Source organism: Serinus canaria, chromosome 8 (genome assembly GCF_022539315.1).
Source record: "Serinus canaria isolate serCan28SL12 chromosome 8, serCan2020, whole genome shotgun sequence".
NCBI lineage: Eukaryota > Metazoa > Chordata > Aves > Passeriformes > Fringillidae > Serinus > Serinus canaria.
Window position 1 is genome coordinate 18367528 of NC_066322.1, and position 26382 is coordinate 18393909.

The following is a 26382-nucleotide window of genomic DNA, read 5'->3' on the forward strand; positions in this document are numbered from 1 at the left end:
AGGAGATACACCCCTTATAACATACCCTGTAGCACTTCGTCTGCTCTCACTGTCTGGATGACGGGCTTTAATGTAAAGAAACAGCATCTACAGTTGGATGAGAATAGCTTGATTCATTCTGTTACGCTGTACAAATATTTGAACTTTTACAGACAGGGCATCTCCATACTCTCAGATATATCAAAAATCATCAAAAATGCAAGATGGTTTTTTTTTGAATGCAAGCCTTTCACAGCCCTGAACTTGCCACTTTTGTTAGAACTAGCTTTATTCAGCAAGAAGGTATATCAATCTTGTCAGTGAACTCAATTACATTTTCCAAAAAAGCACTGAAACACTAAATTATAAGTTAGTCATTAAGAACAGGCAAAAGTGGGCTGGTTTAATCATTTACCCAAAGGGAGAAGATGATTTCAACAGAACAGAAATATCCTGTCAGAATGAGCAGCTGGGTCAGTATTTTACTGAAAAGAAAATTAGAAATTATCATATATATATATATATATATACACACACATAAAAGAGAATTCATTTTGTCTGATTTTAGTAGTTCAGATAGGAGCCTTATTCTCCCACCCCTCCTGTGTGGCAAATGGAGAGAGAAATTCACCTGGAGTGGGTTATTTTATAACCTAAAAAACATGATCAACCTTTTGAAAGGATCTCTTCTTCCCCCTGACAGCAATGACTATGCATCTCAGTAAGGCACTTCTCAAAGGCCAGCTGCAAATATAACTGCTTCTAGCTCCTCTTAATTTCCTTAACTTCAATCAGCTAAGTCTTTTTATTATACTATCCAATTTAAAGTTACAAAGTCCATAAATTATGATGCCTGTATAAAAATTATCAAGTGCTCTTCTCTCTTTGCTTTCCAAAATGTTTTTTCTTTATTTGTCTTTTTTTTTTTTTAACTGAACAGTTCTTACTGCGTTTGATTTCTGTTGCTTTAGAAACCATTTTTGAAGGATTTTGCACAACGAGCAGGCTAAAAATGGTACATTTAAGAACTGGGAGCTAAGACTCTAAGTGATTCTGGTGCAAATGATTTTCTGTGTTATTTTTGTTGATATAATACTTTTCCCAAGACTGGAAAACATGTATAAATCTATTCACTTTAGAGTAATTTTTTATACAAAAAAAAAAAATCTAAAATTTTATGACTTATGACAATTTATTTTTTATTTATTTTTATGACAAGCCACTCTTACACAAGGCTTGTGTTTGGCTTTGGGCCTTTGCAGTTTGGTTTTTCTCTTTGGGCTTTTTTTCTCATTAGTAGTAAGTAGCAAATGCATTTAAACACGTCTGTTCTGTAGCCCTGAAGGGTTACAGAAATTAACTACCTGTATTATTGACATATGTCTTATAGCTTGTGGCATAGATGAAATTTTGTGTATGTATTCAAAAACTGCAGGAGACTTCAGTCTCGAACACCTGGACTTGAAGAAATTATCAAGATAGATATTTTATGTCTGGACCATAGATAGATCTGAATTGCAGCATGATTTCAATTTGCTTCAAAGAACTCTCAATCTGATCCTCTGATATATTTTCTCTCTAGTTACCCATTCAGAAGTGTTAGGACCAGTTATTTAATCGTATCAGTGAAGGTTCAAACTCTTATCAGCCACTGACTAAAAACCTGCTTAGAGGTAACAATGTCCTTTCCAACAGAGATCACTAGGACATCAGAGCACATTGATTTGGGAAATCAATTCTCAAGGAGAGAAATTCACTCCTACTGCCTGTTCTACTCTGGGAGTTTTTTTCTCTGGAAATGCCAGCCTCTGAATTTTCCTTGACATAGGCCTTGTCATTTTTTGCTCTATCACACAAGCTAATCCATCTGTCTTGTGTTTTCCCTGTACCAGACATTCCCTAGAACTTGGCTAAAAACTATTAGAGTTTTTCTGAGTTTTAAGTTTGGAATACTACTGGTTTCTCTGAGAAGCTTTAGCAATAAATTGATCAAGTATAGACAGATAATAGTGCCCATAGTTCTCAGCTAATTAGAATTCCTTAAATAACCTTTACTGATGGCTTTTCCATGTTGTAGGAAAACCTTCACTACTTCAATCTTCCTGGTCAAGAAATTTTTATTTATCAAAACTAGCTAATATAGAGTTAGACTAAGCTTTTCCACTTTACCTGCCTTTTCCTAGGGTGGAGGTGTTACTATATACAAATACCACTGGTATTAACAGCAGAGTCAGCATAATTCAGATGCTTTGGCATCTCATTGCATTATAAGCTTTGTGGATTGCATGGATTAGTATTCCATGCAGCAGTGGATAGGCAAAGTGACTGTTCTTTTGCTGGTGAGAACTGCCTCATTAATTGCAATATTTCAATCCAACCCTTACTCTGAACTCTCTACAAATCCTGTACAGAATTCAAAAAAGTCACACTACTGAACATGGAAAACAATAAAATCTGAAGCTGAAAATGTATAAATGTGTCTGGATTATCCAGCAAGTGACACCATTTTTTATTTATATTCTTCCTTTTATAAACTCTTGTCTTGAGTTTTTGTCATAATCTGTTTTGCTTGGTGTGCTGCAAGGGACCATAAGGACAAAAATTTTTCTGCTGCTGTGGATCAGGTTAAAACCCAAGCCAAAATAAATAAATACAGAAGAACAGGCTGTCACATAATTAGAAGCTGCTCAGGATTGCTAGGCCTCTGGCCAAGACTGAATGCTAAAACCACTTCAGGAGCACTAAGATAGTGCAGTGGCTCTGGATTATTTTAGAGACAATATTTTATAATCACTGCTTTTTTATTGTAGAAGCATCAAGTTTCAGCTGTAGATCAAGGCCTGGATAGCACTGAGCACTTTATACTGTGTGCCATTTGCATTTAATTTCAGGGCCATCTTCTTGCCTGCCCTCATTCAGGCTAAGTTGCATTACTTTAAGTTTACATATTGATATAAATCTTTTAAAGTTGAATGCACGTCAGTGGATGACATTGGTTGTGTTACAGTTATATTGCAACCCTTTAAATTCAATCAGGATCTTCTAAGTAAGTGCTACATTCAATTTAATGGCTCCTTTGTCATTACAGATAATGATAGGAGAAGGAATTCTCTACTGCTGCCTGTCCAAAAGAAGAAATGGGATTGGAACAGAGGCCAATATTAATGCAGGAGGATGCAACTTCAATTCTTTTCTTAGAAGAGCTGTCAGATTTGTTGGTGGGTTTCAATTGTTAATCCCAAAAAAGAACTTTCCACACACGTTTATAGTTTTCACCATGCAGGTTTGTTTCTCTGAAACAGCCTTTCAGAACAGTGCAGTGCTGTCACTAGCATAGATCTTCTGCTAGAAAACATGGGAAGAAACTCAGACTGCAACAGAGCAGCCCCATACTCAGTAATGCAGCATCTACATTTTCCATTTCCCCCTTCCTCTCCTGTACTATTGTCAGTATTTCTAAAAGAGTAATTTTCTTCCTTCCCTGCCCACCTCGAGCTGGCTGCTTTTTAATGATTTCATTGTATATCTTCCCCTGCCTGTCTTCAGTGCATCATAAGGATTCAACCCACCTGTCACAGTATTCAGCATGACAGTGAAAACTTGTCAGAAACTCACAGTAGGTTTGACATTCTTTTTCTGGAATGTGTTTATCTGCCTCTCAAAAAGGGCTAGAATCTGGCAACTTAAATGATAGAGGAACATCTCAAATTCTTTCATTTTACTTTGTTTTAATTGTCATTTATGAAAAACTACTTTGAAAGGCTACTGGACTTTGATCCCCTTCTTACAGTTAATTTCCTCTCCCTATGAGTGGCTAAGGAAAAAGATCCCTCTGTTTCAGAAATCTTTCATTAGAGAAGGCAGACTAGGCAAAGACAACCAGCAGAACAGCAGACTGAAAACCTGGTAGGACAACTGTTCCTTGGGGTTTGGTAGTCTGGCAAACAGGGAGATAGTGACAAGCGAGGTTGTGCAATCTGTGACCAGTAAATAAATCTTCATAAGAGCAGCAGTGAGGAAGAAAGCAGGTTTTGTGGATTACACCATGAGCAAGGAGGACTGTAAACATACCCCACCATCCACTTCTCCTGTTTGGTATCACCAAGGAAACAAAGACACATGAATTTCATTCCAGATATCCACTCTGAATTTGATGGGTTTTTTCATATTTTAATGGCTTTAACATTCTTTCAATTTTAGGATGAAAAATAAATTGATCTCTATGAATAAAAATAGGGAATCATAGGAAAATCTTTAGGAGAAGACCAGTTGAAAATGTTCAGTAAAGCAATTACTTTACTTCAATTGTCTTGTGAATTATTCATTATTAATCAGTCTGAAGCATTGATCTCTTATGGAATAGACTTAAATATTTGGATTAGTGACAAGGACGCAATACTCAAGAAACATCAGAGGTGTGAAGGTAGCCAAAGTTATCGTCAGCTGGTGATTCTGTGCTAGCAAAAAGAGAATAAGTCTTCAGAGCAATGATCTAATGGGCAGTTGTCCATACTCCTAAAAACCTGCCTTCCAGTGGGAAACTCCAAGGACTGGATAAGCACACATGCTCTCCCTCAAATACTTGGCTAAACTTTAGTCAATTCAGAAAAATTCTTTCCAAACTGAAGCAGCTGCAGTGTAGCTCTCTTTGATGAAAAGATGTTGGAGGAAATCAAGACATTAAAACAAAATTTTAAGTATCAATAGGAAGGAAACAAGCATAAACTATCCTAATTTTTATATTAAAGAATTCAACTTTGCAATAAGCTTTTGTTCTGCATTTAAATTCTCTTATTCTGCATTTAAATTCCCTCAAGTTTAATAACAAAAGCCATCAGAGCTCTGTTTAATGTAGTTTGCACTATTAATCAACCTAATTAATGCATATAATATAGTTAACAAGCTCTGTTGATTTCTTTCCTAGGTGTTCATGTATTTGGTCTTTGTGCAACTGCTCTTGTTACTGATATTATACAGCTATCAACAGGATATCAGGCCCCATATTTCCTGACTGTTTGCAAGCCTAACTATACATCCTTAAATGTATCTTGCTCAGAGAATTCATATGTTGTGGAAGATATTTGCTCAGGAGCTGATCTCAATATTATCAACGCTGGAAGGTTGGTTCTATTCTTCATTGTGTACATTTTTAAGTATTCATTTTATTTTTTATTTTCTGTTCCAATTTCAAGATTTTTTTTCCTAGTTAAAGTCTGAATGAGTTAAAGGTGAATGCATAAATGTCTTTTTAGTTATCTTCAATTTTCTCTGTAGATGTATTAGTCTAGCAGTGGGCTTTGGAAGACTTCATCAGGTTCCGCAGTACAGTCATTAGCAGCTGTTCTGCCTCCTCAAAGGAGGAAATTTCCTATAAAATTGTCCCTATGTATAGCTTCTACTGCTTTTGGAAGTGGTATAGGAACAAAATTCCCTGTAACAGGCAGGGGAAGAAGCTTCCCAAGTGCTTGGTCTGAGACCTTTGTATAACATACATTACAGCTTGTGTTTGGGAGTTGTTGGACAAGTTTGTTTTCTGTTTCTCTATATTATTTTTTTATATAAACAGCATTGAAAAAATATCTTTTTTAGAGGAAATACCACAATAGTAGAAAGCTGTGTGTTCCCAAACCTGTCTTTTCTTGCATAGCATTTCTAACTGGTTTTTTATCTCTTTCCCTGTAAATATTTGCTGTTACTGGGATATTGCCAGTGAAGCCTGATGCTTGCAAGCAGTGTCTTGCAACTGCATGTCCTAGGGAAATCAGGACTTGATTACATAAGAGCAGGCAGAAAAATTTTCACAATTACATCTCATTCATTTCATTATCTCAAATATGATGTCTACTGCTTTGAATTGACTGCCTGTTGCCATTCCAAAAATCACCAATCACTCCTAAGTTTAAATACCATCACTTCTAAAAAAACAGTGAAATAGTTGTAACATATTTAAGCAATCAGGTTTTGGGTGTTTCTGTTTCCCTAGAAAAACAACCATGTATTGATACCTCAAAGTTATTCCCATCACAGAGGATACATTTGGCTATCTATAATATTCTGGCACCACCCACAATTTCTCCTTAATTCAATTTTATTGCATTTTCCCTTTATTATGTTGTTATTTCTTTATGCCAGTATCAACTTTACCACAAGTGACACTTGCTACTGGTTCTTCAGTAGCACTTGCTACTTCCTCCAGTCACCTATATAGAAACTATGGTATAACTTCTACAGTACAGGAGGTTAATTTGACTTCAAAAATTTCAGTTTGGAAGGAACTTGTTCTGAGTTTGCTAATGGTCTTCATTTTTTATTTGTACTTCCAAAAAACTTTAGCTCCAGAAATTTACCTCTGGACTCCTGTATGAAAAGCATAGAGAGGAGCACATAATCATCCAACTGATTACATCAAATCATTTTTCTGCAACATCCCCAAATATGTAATGGTTCCTATTGTCCATCTTTTCCTCTATTATCTTCACAGAGCCTTTTCAGTCACTTTTGTTCAGCGCACTAGTGAGGTCTCTGTCCTCTGTCATCTCTGATGTTCTGACTCAGTGTGACTCTCTCAGTAGGACTCTCATTGTTGTTTCCCCTCTATACATCTTCATGCATGAGCATTTAGAGTGATACACTGTCATCCAAGTTCAGGACATGTTTTCTTTGAGACCTTTGTTCACCTTTTCAATACAGAGCCATACAAAAAAGCCACATATTTTTAGCTGGAGTTTTTTTCATTTGAGATTAAAAGATAACAAATAGAGGAACAAAAGCAGTGACACCATAAGAGAGTACTGAGAGTGCATTAAGTCTGTTTGCCCTGAAAGCATGGGAATAGAAAAGAGAATAACGAGAAAATTGACTGTGCCATTGTGACACACCTTATATACTATTAAAATGCCATCAAATTAAGGCTAAGTGCTAGAAAAGTTCATAGGACTCAAACATACACATTTGCTCCACAGAGATGCTAAATAGATTTATATTTCACTAAGGACTGCAAAGGGTAAAGGAGTTGATTAGCTATTATAAACATTTACCTTATTTTTTTTTTCATGTCTTTATTCCCCAGTCCTCAACACTGAGCTTGTTCTGCAGGAATACGATTTGTGAAAGATTTGTTCAGGGAGGTTAAAAACTAAAATAAGATGAATAAGAATTTAGGTCTGTTTTTAGAAATGCAAAAGGAGTCATGCAGATTTCATCTTGGCCAGAGTAATGAACCTGCTGTAGCCATAGGCTCAAATTCAGGTCAGCAGAGTGACATTCACACTGAACTACATGCACATTTTTAACTGTCAATTAATTATGTAAAACAGACAAGACAAAATTCATAGGAAAGAAATTTAGAAAGCAGACTGTGCTTTTTTGAAGAACAAATATCTGTCTGAAGTTAAAGAACTGTCTTTCAGTCTCTGCTATTTTAAACTAGCTCACTCAGGTGTTGCTAGGAAATTGACTGTACATGAAGCCCAGTTAGGGTGGCAAAACCCATCTGTGAAGCCAAATTATAGCTGAAGTATTTAGCCCAAGCTGAGCTTTCTCAGGTGACAGTTGCTGTTGTAACTGCAAGGTAGACATGCTCCTCTTTTTCACCAAGACATCCGGCATGTTACATTACATATCTATACCATTGTAAAGAGAGAAATCCTCACTGTATCTGACTCATTCCTAGAGCTCAGAGGTCATAGACTTTTTTTAGTTTCTGTGATCTAGATGTCCACTGCAGAATTCATACCCAGCTTTCTTCTCTCTCTACTATGTAAAAACCTCCTTCACATTCACATCACTTTTCTTTAGTTGTTATTAGAGAATTGAAATTGTCCAGTCCATATCATTCATGTCTCCAGGTTTTCAATGGGAGCAGAAGGCCCTCAGCCATATCAAGAGCAGACCTGATATTGCCTACTGTCTCAAGAGTTTGGACATGTTTTTATTTATTCTCTTTCTCTGGCCATCAAGAAGGGACCCAGTAATTCTTAAAATACCCTCCCTATGCTGTTGTGCTCCATTAGGTTCTGTCATGATGTAAAGTGCTGATTTATTTTTTAATAAACCTACGGACATAGCAAATAAAGATATAGTTTGCCTCTCTCTGAGAAAAATGTCACCCAATGACAAATGTTACCGATAGATCACACATTGCTTAGGAAGTATAAGATGGCTGTACTGTTCAGGGCTTTTTTTCAATGAGTACTAGCACCGTGCTTTTGAACTGAGAAGTATAATTTGAGTGTCCTTCCTTGGCAGAAAGTCATTCCCTTCTCAACATGCCACTCTGGCAGCCTTTGCAGCAGTGTACATTTCGGTGAGTAACCAACTCTGTTCAGTTTCATTTATACAAGACAATAGTGAGAAAGTAATTTGCTGTATATTGTAAAATTAGGTGTTTCCTGGATGGATGGATGTTTTTATCCTGCTTATCTGAAAGCAAAATAAAACTACAAATAAAGCTAGTTTTATTGGAGCTATTAAAGAATAAGGAAAAGATTCAACTGCTTCATATTCTTTGTTAAGATGCAAACAGAAGTATTATGTTAAAGTATGTTTGATGCCTCATATTATCCTCATATAAAATGTAGTGTTTATCTGTGTTACAGAGTGATATTTTAACTTACCAGTCAAATTAACTGTTATGTATGCTGCCTTTTCTTTGTTGCTGTCTTCACTTGATTTGCTGCTTTTAAACTTGAGGCATTAAGGGCCATACATTGATGTGATGTAGTTTGATTTCACCTCCAGAGATTTGCAGCATGGATGAAATGGCACAACCACTCCCAGAGGCCTTCAAGGTGTTACTGCAAAGCAAGTGAATAAAACCCATCAGTCACTAGCAGAGAATTGTGGAACATGCTGCAGCAAGCACAGATGATTTTGCACTTCTGAGCAGTAGCATTTCTTCAGTATGGCCTACAATGTTTGTCCTATAGACAACTTACTTGAAATTTAAAAAGTAATTCCATCACTCGTGCTGTAAAAGTCAGAGGAAAACAGTAACAACCAGTTAATGATACTAGATAATAGTATTGTGCATGTACTTGGAGCTTGCCAGTATTTATTCTGCCCAGAGAAAGGCCAGAATTTGGAATAACACTGATGAACCACCTCCACCTAATTTCTGTAACCTCTCTGATATTATGGCCCTCAGTTGAGAAATGGCTCTCTAAAGCATCTGGTGGCAGCTTTTGTTGGAATAGGTTATTGCGTTCATCTGGCATGACATCTGGCTTCTGTATTTCACAAGTGGTGCCTCCCTAGTCACATTTATAGAACATTTAGGTGCTGATTTGGAACAGTACTGAGGCATAAAATACTTATCCTAATTGATGTCAATTAGCAACACTGCCTATATTTCTGGAAATCCATTCCTTGTCATTTCAGATCTTTCTGCAGAAAGTGAGCAATTTTAACAGGGCTGTAAAGTAAAATTAAATGGATTACTTGTAATATTACTGTGTACTAGCGATCTGTATATAAGAGAAACACTGAACATGAGAAATTAAAATCCTCTTGGATATATTTAAGTTTCTTCAATTGCTTTTTTCTTTCTTTCTTTTTCAAGATGTACTTCAATTCTACATTAACAGACTCCTCAAAACTTCTTAAACCACTCTTGGTCTTTGCCTTTATCATCTGTGGAATTATATGTGGCCTGACTCGTATCACCCAGTATAAGAATCATCCAGTTGATGTTTACTGTGGCTTTCTCATAGGAGGAGGAATTGCTCTCTATTTGGTAAATATAATAGTCATGGTTAAGTTTTAAAGAATTAAACTTATAAGGCTGGAATAAGAGTATTGGTTATTTTTATGAAAACTTTCCATCACGCTCAGATGCCATATGTATAAATAAAGTCAATATGTGTTGAAGATGATGAATTAGGGATAATGACTTTAAAAGCAAACAGGAGAAAGCAAACAAGTGTTTCAATGTAAAGTTCCATAACAGTGCATAAAGTGGAATATAATCATCTGGCATCGTATACAGAAATGGTTCTAACTTTATGTGCTTTATTAAATACTTCAAAATATTCATATTTTCTAATCCACACTTAAAAGCATAAGACAAGAATAATATTTTATTAATTGGTATTTGTTGCTGACCTGAGTTGATATTGACAGTGTCCACTTTATGATCTCAAAAAATTATTGAATTAATATGAGCAACTCATCTGAGTGAATTGCTGAATCTGCAGGAAATTAAAGGCAATATTATACATTTGTCATTCTTTGGAATTCTTAGAGGAACCATGCAGGGGAAAAAGGATGGTCAAATCAGGTTATTCCTATGCTTTTCCTTTGTACTGTATCAAAAGAGATGGAGTACCTGGGAAGGGTCCTGTAAGGAAGCATGTAGGTCATACCTGTCAGTAGGAAGCTCATCAAGCACTTGCTTTTGCTTGCTGCTCTCAGTATGTCTCCAGCAGGAATTTGCTGCCCTGACTGCTCAGAGAGCAACACAGGTGCCTGAGAGCAATCAGAGCTTCTGCTGACACCACTGCTTGAGTGTAGGCAGGTGAACAGAAGAATCTTAACAGGCAGTGGGATGGTTTTACCCCCAAGGACTCAATGATGAATTTTACTATTATACCAAAATAAGTTCATTTCCTGACCCCCTTTTTTCTGTGATAACATAACCTGACATACCTGCAGATGGTCTGCAAAAGGGACCAGGGAAAAATGGCTTTCACAGAGGCAGAAGAAACAGCAGTCAGGGTAATAACAGAAACCCCATGAGCTACTAAAGTCAGCTTCTATAATTGCACTGTGAGCAGAAAGGCACTTTGTTGAGAATATTATTTCAAATGATCCTCAGTTGTAGATTTACCTAAATGGAGTTGCCATCCCCAGGTTTAAAATATACAAACAAGTATACTTTGTTGTGTGAGATTATACAGCAGAGAGTATGTTTTCCTGGATACCCAGTGCTCAGTAAATCTGCCCTCAAAACTACACACCAATAGGACGATTGGGAGGAGAAATAATGTTAAACTACAAAAAATTCTGACAGGAGTATAAAGCTGAATAACTCAAGTGATTGAGTCAGATATTTGACCCTCTCATGCAATACCCTTAGTGGAGTCTTTTTAAAATGACAGCACTTTACAGTGAGTCTACTGATTAGGAAAGTGTTTTAGAAGTAAATCTTATTAAAGTTCTGCACAGCTTGGAAAGCAATTGATTACAAGTTGATAAATTTTTCTATGATGTAGATATTGTATTACATGGTTATTGTGCAGTAAAAAGAATCTGCAGAGATTCTTTTTACTGCACAGAGTACAACTCAAGCTGTAACAAGATTCAGTAAATCAGGGTAAACAGTAGTATAGTTGTAAAATAGCTTTGCCTAAGAGACTGCAAACATCTCTTTTGCTATTTTTCTAACAAAACATTATTTCTGTATCTGTTGCTTGATAAAAAGAAGAAAGCTCATGGAGGCTAAATCCTTACCTCAACTATTTATTGCCATGAATAATATGCCCTAGTTCACATGTACGTAGAAGTACCAGATTGAGGACAGAGTCTGGGCTAAGGCTGTACTAGTGAGGAAATAAAACTAGTATGCTTACTTGCATACCCATCGGTTTAGATGGAGTAATTATGTCATTGAACTGTATTTAAAAGCAAAAGAATGCAGTTACAGTACCTTAAAATGTGTCCTTTTTAACTTTCTTAACCAACTGTTGATGCTTCTATCCAAATATCAGGGCCTCTATGCTGTGGGGAACTTCTTACCAAGTGACGAGAATGTGTTTCACCCAAATTTTCACAGAGAACCTCTAAGATCATTGACAGACCTCAGTCAAGATGCCAACAGAATCCTGCCAGGTAAAAATGGCAGCAGCAGCGATGGCATTGTCTCTCACCGTACAGAAAGTATCCTGAATAGAAACCACAGAGATTCAGGCTCTCTGACCAATCTCAAGAGAGCAAATGCTGATGTAGAAATAATAACACCACGAAGCCCAATGGGAAAGGAAAACATGGTTACTTTCAGCAACACTTTGCCAAGAGTCAACACACCATCCTTGGAAGATCCAGCAAGACGCAATGCAACAATACACGCATCAATGGATTCTGCCCGTTCCAAACAGCTGCTGTCCCAGTGGAAGAACAAGAATGAAAGTCGAAAGTTGTCCCTGCAAGTAATAGAGACTGAATCTGGCCAGTCACCACCAAGGGCTATTGAAATGAGGTCAAGCTCAGAACCCTCCAGAGTGGGTGTAAATGGTGATCATCATGGCCCAACTAGCCAATACCTGAAAATCCAACCTGGCAGTGTTCCAGGTTGTAACAACTCAGGTCTTACTGGTGGGCCAAGGGTCTCTATTCAGTCCCGTCCTGGCTCATCCCAGCTAGTACACATTCCTGAAGAGACTCAGGAGAACGTGAACACATCACCCAAAAGTAGTTCAGCTAGAGCTAAATGGCTGAAAGCTGCTGAGAAGAGTGTTGCATGCAGGAGCAATAGCCAGCCAAGAATCATGCAAGTAATAGCCATGTCTAAGCAGCAAGGAGTGCTTCAGGGCAGTCCAAAGAGTTCAGAGGGAAGCACAGTGACCTGTACAGGAGCCATCAGATATAAAACCTTGACAGACCATGAGCCAAGTAGCATTGTTAGAGTTGAGGCCCATCCAGAAAATAACAGACCTGTAATTCAGATGCCATCAGAAGGTGAAGGAAGTGGGTCTTGGAAATGGAAAGGTCCTGAAAAAGTCACTCTTCGTCAAACATATGAGCTAAATGATCTTAACAGAGACTCTGAGAGCTGTGACTCCTTAAAAGACAGTTATGGGTCAGGTGACAGGAAAAGAAGCAACATAGATAACACTGAGCATCACCATCATGGAATCACTACGATAAGAGTCACACCAGTGGAGGGAAGTGAGATTGGCTCAGAGACTCTGTCCATTTCTTCTAGCCGGGACTCAACACTTCGAAGAAAAGGTAACATCATTTTAATCCCTGAGAGAGGGAGCAGTCCAGAGAACACCAGAAACATCTTCTATAAAGGCACATCCCCCACACGAGCGTACAAGGACTGAGAAGAGACATATCAGCTGGTCCATGCCACCACAAAGTAAACATGTCTTGACACAGGTTCTGCTCCCTTTATTTTGAGCTGACATTTACCTTTATGTGCCAAATTATTGACCAGCAGCCCTGCATTGCTGATGTGCAATGGGCATGAGCCTGTGAAAAGCATGTGGTGAGGGGAAAAGCACAATGCCAGAACTAATGTGAAACATTTTCATGCAACTTGTTTCTTCAGATTCAAAACATTTATCTGAGGGTGATGATGTCAATTAAAAGAAAGGTCTTGAACACAGACACTGTATTTCCTGAATGTGCCAACTTTTTATTTTATATTTGTGTCCAAAATTGACTGACTTTTTCACAGCAAAGGCTGTATCAGTGGTATATATTCACCTTTGCAGAATTTGCACCAAATCTTTAATACAGGATGGTGCTGATGATAACTTTACATGTTTTGAAAAATTGCATAATTATTAGACTCTGCAAACATGACATATTGATGTGCAGTTACTTTACAAGTAATATTGCTAATACTATGATGATGCTGGCTGCATTCATTTAGCGTAGGAAATATTTACAGCTTTGTTATAGTGGATCTGTCACATTCAAAGATTGCAAAGGTTTTGTGTAGTTCTTTAAGATGTCTACTGCAACAAAAAATGTGTGGGTGACATTCCATTAGAATGGAATGACTATCTATTTTGAATAGTTTTGCTGCTACTGCTCAACTTTTGTTTAAGAACAGGTGCTACTAATGAAGAGGCTGCTTCTTAGTGGGCTAACTTGTAGAATTGTTTTAAATTACATTTTTAAGGGGTCTTATCAAGTACTACAAGTGATTCAGATTTTACATTTTTAAACTTCTTATTCTGTCCTTCAGCGACCCTTCCATTTTTCTATTAGTTTTTAAACAAATAATGCAGGACACCAATAACTGCAAGATGTGCAAATGTGAAAGGTGAGCCATGAGTAAATAAAAATAGATGGCAACTTTTCTGACCAGCTTCCAAGGAGACAGGAATTAATATCATAGCTCACACTTAGAAGCAGTCATTCACCTCACTTGCTTAGTATGCCACAAGAACAATCACAAGTTTCACCCCAATCACCATCACGTAGGGGATTTGTGCTTAGCTTAAAGAATGGAATGCCTTGGTATTGCAGAATCACTGAACAAGTGTTGCATTGTGCCACTATTACAGCTCACCTCCCTTGAGACACCCTCCAGAGCCTTCTTAAGCATATTTTTCCCACCACTGCCACTTAAGAGTATAAAAGGTCTCTGCACCTGAGAAAACATGAATTATTTTAGTAAACGGAGCTTTGGCTATGTTGAAAAACCTTGCCTGCTAAAAATCTCCATTGCCAAAAATTGTTGAAAGGATAAGCTCTGAAGGAAATAAGCATGGCATGTCCTAGAATGAGCCTGCTAGAAGAAATGCCTCATTTCATTTGGCTCTGACTTAAACCCTGAAGGAATCCAGGGGCAGTGCTCACCCACTGCAGCTCTTCATTCTCTCCTATTTCTACCTGCAAGAGAGCTACTCACAGACACCTGGCAGCTCCCCTGCTAGGAAAGGAAGGGAATGGCTTAGCCGTCCTCCCACTGAATAAGAAGTAGAAGGTCAGGTCTGTTCTCTGGCTTCTTGGGAAAAGTGTTTTGGTCTAAATCCTCTTCTCATTTAGGGTATCAGAGAACCAGATACATTCTCTATAGTCTATAGAATATAGAACCTGTCTACAGACCCTACCCCACTTTAAGGAAAAGCCCACCCTACCCCAGACAAGTAGGAGGCAGAAGAAAGAATCATCCTGTTCAAGAAGATAAACAGCACAACACAAACATAGACCAAAAAAAACCAAAAAACCCAACCACAACTTAAAACCAAACAACAAAACAAAAACCCAAAAAAAAAGACCTCCAAACCAAAACAAAATCCCAAACCCAACCCCAAACCTAAGTAATTTCACAAGTATGAGGATGGTGTTTGCAAGTCAATGGAAAGCTTTACGTGTACTTCCCAGTTTTACAGGTGCTCCAGGCTTAGCTGAATGCTTGCTGTCAAGCCAACTGTGCCAAGCTATGCTTCCCTCACCTGCCCATCACCCAGTGCTGTGGAAGAGTGTCAGTCCTTAAGGAAATCACCACACTCTTTCTGTTATTGATACAAGATGACCACATCACACCTAGGATGATTGGGAGAAAGTATTCTGCAGGTTGCATGTAAGAAGCTACCCAGTAGGGTTGCAGCATATTGTATATGTTAAAGGCACTGTATGTTGAAGACACACTTTAAGGCACATCAGCTGGGAAAAATAATCATAGATACCAGGAGAAAAAGAAAAAAGTAATTTTTTAGAAATAAGTTCTCAGATGCTAGTATTTACAAGTCAGGATTTGTTTTTTCTTTTTAAAAGGATGTAACTTTAGTCCTTGGTATTTAATATGAAATTTTGTACAAGATTCCTAGGAATTAAAAACACTTGGACTGTCATGGACAAAACCCTTTGGATTTAGTTTAGTCTAGGTACAGGGTAAAGGAGGTAGGATTAGCTTTAAAGGAATGGGTAAGACACAAACACTGTTGGCCTATCAGTGCAGGGAAATAAGATGCAATCATTTGTTAGTTTGTAAGTGCAGGGGAAAAGAACGTAAGTAGATGAACCTGGAAATAAAGGAAAATTGAAATGGAGAATAATGGCAATAAAGCAAAGATTAGAAAACGTTCCCTCTGGCAATTTAGCTGTTTTGGACACAGCAGGATTCCTGGTGGGAGTGTTTGTTCTTTATTCCTTGGTTTTAGTCAGATATATATTGGCATATATGTTGCTTTTATTACTCTAAAACTTGCTGCACTATTTCAAGTGCAGTGTGATATTTTTCCTAAAGTTTCCTATTTCTTAAGAAAAGATTTTAAAGCTCTTGTGTAATCATTGAAATTATGTTCTATACATAAATATTGATATATTCTTTTTTACTCAAAGTGCCAAAGGCTACTGTTTTTAATAATGGCTTATCAAATTATATTACGTTAGAGAGCAGAAATGTAATAATATATACATTGGAACTCAGACCTCTGCATGTATATTTGATAAGGAGCCTTTTGTAAAATTACTCTTTGTTTACATTCCACTGGTACCTTAATTTAAAATTAATCAAATAAATTGACAGGTGACATCTTCTTAGTGTTCTGATTTTCTTACTTGCTAACAGGCACGATTTTCTTTGTTAGGCTGTGCTTTACTGAGAAAAGAAAATACTTAAAAATAAAATATGTTTTTAAATGAGAATTCTCTATATAAAGTATTGTGTTTAATAAAATGTTATGCCATGTTTTCAAATGGAAAATAATTTGTAAATTGCTATAAATGTATTTTGTTAAATAAGTACAGATCAATGCTACTGTGTGAGTTTATTGTGCTAACATCATGAAATAAAGATAAAATTCCTCATTGATGTTTGTTTATCTTTATGGTGAAGCAAAGTCTTACTCCCTATAAATTATTTTGCAATATTAGGTATCTCATGATGTGTAAAAGGGGTCATCAGTGAGAAACCTTGAGATCTTGCACAGTAGTAAGAATTTATAAGGAACCGTGTCCAAACAAACTTTTCTCTAAACTAAAAACATTTTACAAAAGACCCCAAGTGAATTGGGAACTTCAAGCCATGTGAGGATGTGCCTGCTCAATCATTCTGCAGCACCTGCTGCATTGCTAAGCCCCTAATGCCCTTAAGCTATCTTGCTAGTGTTGGGTAGAGCTGCCAGACATGGTGATGCCAGCCTTGAATTTGTGAATGAGAACCCAGCAGATGTCAGAGGCAAACCTGAAAGGACAGGCTCTCCTCAAGGGAAGAAGTTAGGATGCAGGAGTCAGCAGGTGTCATACACCCTTTGCTGACAACAGTGAAATACCTTACGTGTAACAGCACACTCTGACAAGCAGTCTTACCTAGAAGGCACACAAGGTAGTGTGGTAAGCAAACAGCAAAGACTGTCTCCAAGCCTGTGTTGAGACACCCTGAAACAGCAACAGCAGGGCCCAGGTGCCTGGAGTGAAAGACACAGCTGTAGCTGAGACATGCACTGACATTACCAATGGCCTAATTCATGACCACAGGGAGTAGAAGAGCCCCTGCAATGCATGGCAGCACAGCAAACTGACTCTGAGAAGCTTTCCCAAGTGTGCCTGGGCCTTTGTGCAAGCTGCCCCTTTGTACCTGTGTGTCCTTGGAGCAGGTAACCTGCAGTGGCTGGGGGGCACTGGGCAGCTGCTGTCACTGCTGACTGCAGCCAGGCAGCACAGTGCTGAGTGGTACAACAACGTCACATGTGCTGTGACCCACGCCAAGGCAGCAGGGTGCACTGACATTGCCTCAAGCTGTGGTGCAAATCTGGGTCACTTGGCACCCCCTGTCCCATGACTTTCATGACAAGTTAAGATGGGAGCCCGCAGGCAGAAGAGAATCAAAAACCAGTATGTTGTCTCTCAAAGAAAGGGAAGAGTTTGTATAGTTGTGATACTGTTCCCTCTGTGGTGACAGAATGCCCTATCTTCTTGTAGCTGGGCTGGAGAATGTCCTGCCTCCACAGCATAAGCCAGTTTCATGAAAAGCCTTTCCTCTGGCCTCAGCAGATGCTGCTGTGGCAGTGCATTTGTATTTCTTGAGTGGGGCTGTGTGAAGCATAAGGGCTGTGGCCCAAGGCTAAGGTGTCCCATCCTCTGACACATGGGTTGGTGGCCTGGGAAAGCTGCAGACAGTGATGGCCGGTATGGCCCTCTAAAAATGCAAGAGAGAAAAACAGACTAGGGTAGGACTGCTGAAAGCTGACATGTAATTCAAATCTAATGAGTTCCCCCCTGGGAATGGTTCCTTCCATGGATCACAAAACGGGCCTAGACAATTAGTTCAAACATTTTGAAGAGTACATTTTAAATATCTGAATTTAGGTTAAAAACAAAGCCCCTCTCTGAAGGGTATCTTTGATGTAGAGATTATAATATAAAACTTCATCTAAGATGAGATAGTACCTCTATTTACAAACCCTATCACATTCTCTTACACCATTCTGGCTTCAGCAAGAATGTCACTAATTTAAGAGAGCTCACTGTGATCTACATTGATGACTACATGTGATCATACAAAGGGGTTTACAAAGGTACAATTGATTAAACTGAAACTTAAATCTATTTTGTGCTGGATTTTATAAGAGCTTCAGAATTCTTAATATAAGAAGTCACATAAGACAAGACTGTACCAGAATCAGTTTCGTATAGATTTATGAAGACCTTTTGTGTGACAGATCAGTGCACACCTAATTTAGCAGGAACTTTTTAAAGGCATTAGAACCCTTGTTCATAAAGTCATGAATAAAATCTTTTCACAAATCTTAAAGCACAAAATGTATCAAATATGGGATAAAACTTGCAAGTGTCTCCATATTCCACATTCAAAATGAGAGTAAGGCAACTCCAGTTGCATACACGTGCATTTGAACACACACAACACAAAGTTAATATATTCCAGCCAGGGTTTAGAAGGAGGCAGATACACCTGCAATTTAAATCAAGGAACAAATTGTGGCAAGGCTACAAATACTCTCTCTAAAGTTTTTCTGCTTTGACAGCAGTAATCTCTTCAGGCATTCCAAATATGCATTATAGACATCATTTAATTATACCTCCTATATATGAAATCTGTGATTTTGCATAAAGGATAACATAAATCTCCACATTCAATGGCTTTATGAGCCCATTCCCTTTAAAAAAAAAAAAAGCCAAGAACTTATCCAAAACTAAAGCAATTCTGCTCAGTCCTAGAAATCACTTCTCATGTTTGAGAGGAAAAAAAAAATTACCCCTGCAAACCTCTCCCTACCATCACAGGCCAGGTGTCATTCAGCTTTTTCTTACTCTATCACTTTTCTAGTGCTGCTTAGAAATAAATGGGAGTCATGGGGATTTGTGGATCTGTCAAATCTCTGAAGCTGCTAAATGATGCATAAGGAAAAGCTCTGCTCCCTCACCAAATCATTCAGAGGAGACTGGAGTATATCTGAGTGCTGTCTCTGCTCCTGCTTCAAACAGAGTTTGTGGATTATGATCTCTGTTCCTACCCCATGCTAAGGCCAGAGGACTATCTCTGCTATGTGAATAACATCACACAACTGGGAGCAACAGCTTTGCTCATTTTCACCTGTAAACTATATAACTATGCTTTGTAAACAATATCCGTATTTGGATTTTCTCTAAAATGAGCTATAATGTTTTCAATTAGTACAGGCCAGGTTTATCAGAATTCTCAGTATGCATTGTTCTGGTGTTCTTTCATGCACATATTGGTGTGATATTTTTTACCTGAACTACATAACTGATCCTGTGGGCAAATCACCCTGAAATTTGTTTGTTTTAGTCAAGGAAAGTACACTTCTTTCACAGAGTATCAGCAGGGACTGAAAACTTGTGCATGGTATCAGTTGCAACCTCCTCTGATACTTCTTGACTTCCTGTAGCATTTGAGACAATTATCTTTGCTGTTACAAGAGAGGAGAGTTTTCACAGAAGTGATTCCAACATCCTAGATCTCCCAACACAGATTATAAACCAGCCCAGCATGGAATGGTTGCAGGCTTTGGCCACTTGCAGCCTTTACTTTCCTGACAACTACTATGGGTATGATAACAAAATAATGCCTTGGTTTACTACCAAAGAATGAGCAGAAAAACTAAAGAGAAGCATGCAGTTTAAATGGTCAGGACAGTTTCATATGGCACATTCTGGCTGGTAACACAAAACAACTGTGCTGTGAGCTCTGTATGCCTAAGAGATTGCAGACTTGTCTAACCTGCTACACCAAGGCAGACAGTGGAAAGAGGTTTCTTAAAATATTTTAATTTTTAATGAGATTTATGAGAGAGTTCTCCATTCACCAGCTTCTTTTATGATGCAAGTGGAATAATTCAGATATAAATTTAAAAGCCCAAAACTTATACCTAACCCAAGAAAAAAAAATGAGCCAGGAGAAAGCTGAAGATGCTATACAAAAGGGAAGACTAAGCAGAACTGAAAGAATAAAATCATAATTTTTAAATTTGCATGGGATTTTTACAATCAATGCTTTCTTAATTCCTCTTCAGTTATTCATCAAATAAATGAAGAATGGGTCACTGCAACACAGTTAATTTCCTCCATATTAAGATACAAAATGTGCCCAGTTTACAAAGCCCTGAGCTCTAGTCATTGAGAAGAGTAAGGGGAGGAACCAAAGGAACTGGTGAGAGTATATCTTAATCTGTGAAGTGATACAGAAGCTATATGGATACTTTATGATATTCAAGACCAAAAGTTTTGAAAATTACAACAAGAGTAGCTAATCTAGCACTGGACATTCAGTTAACACCACCAAAATACTTCAGAACCTCTGAAGGGACATATTACCAATGAAGATCACTAAGTGGAGTAGCAGCAAGGCTGGTGAGTTTGACAGTATCAGTTGTGTGCCATAAAGCCATGTTAGACTACATAAACAATCTGTTGTTATAAAGGAAACGTGTAGAGAGACACAGTAAGAGATCTGCTGCCATAGAAACAGATGTAGCTGCTAGATGTGCTGCATCATTGCTACACTGAGGAAAAACCATGGATCAGCAGTATACCACAGACTGCATTTAACTTTCTTTGTTCAATCAGAATGTAAAACCTGAAATAGATAAATGATAATCAGTTATTTTTTATAACTGATTTTATAATGTAGCTGCACAGGTTTAGCATACTTTATATCAGGACTTAATAACTAGTGGAAAACTGGAGATGAAAAACTAAAAAATTAAGGAATAAATATAATTCAGAAGCTTTAATCTGATGCTCATAGTGCTTTGCATTCTCAGAAAAATGAAGAAAGCTATAGTGCCCGATCATTCATTTCTTATCCAGACATTGCTCCTATAGCAGTTAAAGAGGGTTTTACTTTTGCAGTGTTTGTTCCTATTTGCTAACAAACAAAGCTGAAATTCCATATTTCTAATCCATCTCTCCTATTCCAGTTGATGATACTTTCTTTTACATAAGAAATTCAACTACCAGAACCATCTACCACAAGAGTGCCCATTCCATCTTCTATTACACACAGTCTTGCTCCAGCCTTGTAGAGAATTAACCAGCCTGTTCCACCTACAGTGCAACCATTTTATGTGGAATCAATGAACATTTTTAACAAATAACAATAAGCTGCTGTCTAAATCACTGCAGAAACATGACTTTAAAAGTTTACTTTTAGAAAAAATTATAACGACAACAGTTCAAGGCTGAAATGTTATTTCTCTGTAGTCAGTATCTCATTATTCATAATTCTCTAGAAAAGTGCAAATGTATTTCTGCTTTTAAATTATGGCAACATGAAGCTTTGGATTATCCAGTGAAAGTTTAGCACTGATATACAGCTGATAAATTGAACTCTGAATCCACCTGATTCTCACTTCTTAAAAGATTGGACTACGTAAAACAAAGTAGTCATAATAAATTGCAGGCAGAGATGTAATATCTGTTATATGTATTACATTTAGGGCACAAGGATGACATTTGGTAGATGCCATAATCTCCTGCAACTGTATTAATCTTTACTGAGTGCTGCCAGCTCCTGGTAAAATTCTGATGTTATCATTTAAATAGAAAAAAAAATTATATGCTGGAAATTTATTCAGATTTTCTCTCTTCCGTGAGACAAAAATAAAGTGCTCCATTTAAATGCACTCCTACATGGTTTTCACTGCATAATGGTACTCTATGGAAGCAGCTTGCACAGTAATGCTGCTTTCTACTAAAAAGTATGAATTGACCTTATGTAAACTGCAGTAATTGTTTCCTGCATTAATGAAAAGATCCTTCATTTTTCCAGAAGAGGAAATCGAATTGAATTGAGGTGCTATGAATCCAGAAATTCAAATATTTGCAATACTTATACGTCTCTGGTGCCAATACCATAGAACAACCAATGAAAGGAGAAGCTTCTGGATACGAATCACAGATCTATCACTTTAGCATTAAAGTGTTGAAAGTGCTTTATGTCTTTTTAGCATATGCTTTCCAAATACGTATTTTTAGAAGTTTCACTGAGCATCTAGTTGATTATGTTGTCTCTTTACTAAAAACAAAGTTCAAATCCATGTTCTCTACTACCGAGTGCCTGAAAGAAGTCTTAAGAAAAAAACCCTTTCATTCAGGTTGGCCTTGTTTTTACTCCTCGAGAGTGTTTAATATATATCAGAGTAATGAGTGCTTATCAAGAAGATGAGACAAAAGGACAGAAGATGTGTATAGTGTATGCTGTTTCTTTTCAAACTGTGATCTATATCATCTTAAAAAATAAATTAAAACCTAGTGGTTCTTGGGATAGTGAAGAGTCAGTTAGAATAAACAAGATCCTTTACATATCACAGTGAATGTTAAACATTTCTGGAACTCTGTGTGTTAGCTAACATAATCGCTCAGCCTTTTCAGCATCTGAAGTCCACTGGAACGAAATCAATCTTGAGGAAATATAAACTGTCAAGATTAAATAACCTTTTGTGTTTGAAAACTAGCAGGAAATCTGCTGTTGCTACAATTTACAGCTCTACCCAGATAAGCAATCATAATGTCAAAATATGTCCTACACATGGATGCATTGATAGGCGGATGAAATTAATTTCTAAACAATTTTTAAAAATAGAAAGAAATATTCCCTTGAAATTGCCAGAATTACTTGATAACTGCCAGTAATAAACCTGTTGCTCTGTCCTTAGTATGATTGTGTAGAATGCTTATTATAGAATGTGGATTCAAATGGGCTGAGTGCAGCCCTGGCTGTCCTTGGTCCAGCATAAGTACCCTGTGTGAGGCTTCGGGTTTTGAAATTTGTCAGCAGTAAGAGGCTGGGAAATTATAAACTTGGAGGAGTAGTAGCAGCGGGGTCAGCAATTCACCAGCATGGACAAGAATAGGGACAGAATATGAACAATAGGAGAAGACAATGAGTTATAGTAGTGTGTATGCTTCCAATTCCCACACCATCACACTTAGCTTTTAAAACAGGAATGTCTTCCAAAACAGATGAAATAATCAGCAGTAACAAAGCCATCAAATCAAGCAGTGGCTAATTATTAACCCACACCAACAAACAGAAGCAGCAGCATTTCAGCACTCCCCTTAGTGTAAAAATTTTAAACTGTGAAATGATAAATGTTCTAGCTGGAACGTCACAAATGTCCTAACCCCATTTCTCACCAATCTGTCTTTCCTGCCTATCAAATTCAATTGACTGACAGGCAATTTTTAGGAGCCTTTGTACTATGTAAGCTTCTTCTTTAAAAAGCCTTTCACTCCTGCTCACTGGAAGAGGTGAAAAAATGTGTCTGTGTGAAGAAAACAAGCAAAGCTGGCAGAAAGGAATCCATCAACTCCCATTGGCACTACTCTTAGGTATGGCAGCTGGGATGAGCCAAAGGCCATAACTAGCAACTTTCTTATTATTTTACTTCATCTCTCAAATATAGTGATGAGATCTTATTGGCCTAATTAGCATCTAAGTCCTTTCAGACTATTTAAAATCAGATTAAGTCAAGATTGTCTGGACAGATGAAGATACAGAGCTAAAAATACTGAGAATGACACACTTTATGACATGAATTGGTCATTCCTTTAAGGAAGAAAAGGATTATTTCTTTCTCCCCTTTTCCCTAGCAACCATGAAAGAAGAACCCTGATTTCAGGATTGCCAGAAAATAGAGGCATCTGCTTATAGCCAAGGCATCTTCTGAATAGCACAGGACCCTATGTCTTATTATGGAAATCATTTCAGCTAAGAGGAAATTACAAAGCCTGAGGTATGGAAAGGCTTTCATCACTCCATGGAGTGTTCATATTATAATCTATCCCTAGGAGAGAACTTTCTTGACAAATACTATGAACAGGAGCCTCTATAAGAGGATACATAATTATTTATTTGCTGATAAATTCTCACAGATCATCTTTCCTATGCAGCTTGAGTAAAAGACATAATCAGAAAGTCCTTGATCTGTTAATAGGCTAATAGTGCTCTAAATCTTTTTCAGTGAAGTAGTATCACTGAACTCTATGCATCATATTGATATTGTACTGAGAGTGTTGTAGTTTGTTGGTGTGGTTTTAATAATTTTTCACTCAATTAATGTTTAGCAGAGTTATTTTTACTCCCACTAAATTCAGCCTAATTTCTCAAGCAATGCTTTTTGTCAAGGTCGTTGGCCAGTGTCTCAGATAGGGTTAAAAGGAATGAACATTAGTTACTTAAATGAGTATACAAAATTTCTTACCAACTGATACATTAGTTCTTTAAGTCAGAGTCATTTTGTGTCAAAAGGACAAGCAAGTAATATTGAAGGAAAAAAGAACCCTGAAACCTCCAACTATAACCCCACAATCCAATCATTGCTGGAGACTCCAAACCAAGAATGTCAGCCAGTCACTTTCCTAACAGAGACTGAAGAATTTCTAGGCAAGGCACTCGGGTAACTATACAAGTACATCTCATTAAACAGAACCTAGAAGTGGAAACAGATACAATCTCCACAGCTTCTTTACTTCAGACAATTTGCAGAGAGACAGGAGGTGACTAGTGCTGAAGTAGAATGAGAGAAGTATTCCTCCTTTTCTGCCAGACCAATTATTTTATAATCACTCTGCTGCTGCTGAGAGTTTGGGGCCGGCTGTGGTTGTACATCTGAAAAATCAGAATAACACATCTCTAGTGGACAAAGGGGTAATGATTTTCAAAAGACTTAAAAATGCATGAATGTCTAACAACCTGCATCCTGAAAATCTTCCATGGAATCCATGGGGAGAGGTAGCAGCCAAGTAATAAAAATTTTAACCATAAAAGATGGTCACTTTTTTTTTTTTTAATATTTATAGACATTTTGTGGAACAGACTAGGATTTAGGGGTTTTACCATTTTGCCATGAAATGAAACATATAAAATAAAATTAAAATGAACCCTCCATGACAGATCTCTGAAGCATAATGATGCTAAAAATAAAATGTTACCACGGAAACCGAATAGAACTGAAATTAGTGATGCGGCCTGATCTAAAGCCACTGAAATAAAATGAGAACAGGATCAAATTGCACTGAAGAAAATAAATCAAAAATAAAGCAGTCCTTCAACAGCAAAAGCTTTATTCTGATAGTATCTCTGGTTATAAACTAAAACCAATATTAGACTCCAAGAATGGTTTTTTTCAATGGTCTGAATGCCCTTGTGCAGGGCTCTGTGTGTGTGTGTGTGTGTGCGTGCAAGACTCCACTGAGCACCAGTAACTTAGAAGGGGTCTGCAACCTGCACTGCACTGCAATGGTTTCTTCCTCAGCATAAGAGCTTGTAACTTGAGTCAGCTTTATATAACTAAAACTTCTGTTCTATCACATGTCAGCAACTCTTCCATCTTATGTTTTTAAACTCTTCCAAGAGAAAGTTAAAAGGTGAAAAATTATTCAAGATACATTTCATTAAGAGTCTAGATACTCTAATTTCAGCAGACACGTGCATTCATAAGAAGCATGGAGTCACCTACCACTCCAGATTTCTCTATTTCTGAAAACATTAGTCTACTGCTATAAAATGGCTAAATAGCTATTTTCAGACAGAAGACATTACTTCAGGACTAAATTATTTACAGAGAAGTACAATGACTCCAGACTTGACATCTCCATCCTACATTTGTTAATTTTATCACCAAACTCGAGCTTATTTCCTCACTTCACCCACAACTTCACAGTGCTATTGGTATATCTCTGCCACAATATGCATTCTTACTCAGTGATGGCAGGAAGGCTCCCTATTTGTATTATTGCTCCTCAACTAAAAAAACTCTTAATGATTACATCCTCCTTCAAAAGAGCAAAAGATTAATTCTCACCAAAGCAACTACCTGGCAGCTGAGCATTATTTTATCTAAAATATTATTGATGTTTTTTTTCTGAAATGGGACAGTCTCACAATATAGGTGATAATCAGTGATTTTTAATGACTATTCATTTTACTCATTTTTGGTTCTTGGTTCAGATTTCAGCTGATCACATAGGTCCACCACACTACCTTCCTTTCAAGTGAATTCTGTCCTTTTAATTATATGCTGAAGCCAAGGAAGGAGTGGCCTTGATGGAAGACACCAAGGTCTGCCATTGTTACAAGGAAAGTTAATATGTCATCTTCACGTCAAGGCATATTAAAAAAGAAAATGCACACCTTTGGTTTTGAAGGTTTTTGACATGTAAATGAGTATAGCAGTGACACTTCTATGTTTTATTTATAAGGCATAAACAGAATTAATCTTGAGAGTTATTCTGAAGCAT

General features: G+C 37.4%; 1 protein-coding gene and 1 long non-coding RNA gene across 2 annotated transcripts in view; one reads left to right on the forward strand and one right to left on the reverse strand.

The window, feature by feature from the left end:
• The window catches only part of PLPPR4 (phospholipid phosphatase related 4), a 29506-nt gene extending 13062 nt beyond the window's left edge, over positions 1 to 16444 (forward strand). Inside the window, exons 3-7 of the mRNA XM_018912182.3 lie at positions 3068 to 3197; positions 4904 to 5099; positions 8227 to 8284; positions 9539 to 9712; positions 11685 to 16444. Coding sequence (XP_018767727.2) covers positions 3068 to 3197; positions 4904 to 5099; positions 8227 to 8284; positions 9539 to 9712; positions 11685 to 13022 — 1896 coding nt within the window. The 3' untranslated portion in view covers positions 13023 to 16444. The remainder of the gene's footprint in view (positions 1 to 3067; positions 3198 to 4903; positions 5100 to 8226; positions 8285 to 9538; positions 9713 to 11684) is intronic.
• The window catches only part of LOC127059864 (uncharacterized), a 105595-nt gene that overhangs the window by 1347 nt on the left and 77866 nt on the right, over positions 1 to 26382 (reverse strand). Inside the window, exon 5 of the long non-coding RNA XR_007778167.1 lies at positions 8595 to 8774. This is a non-coding gene — a long non-coding RNA (uncharacterized LOC127059864). The remainder of the gene's footprint in view (positions 1 to 8594; positions 8775 to 26382) is intronic.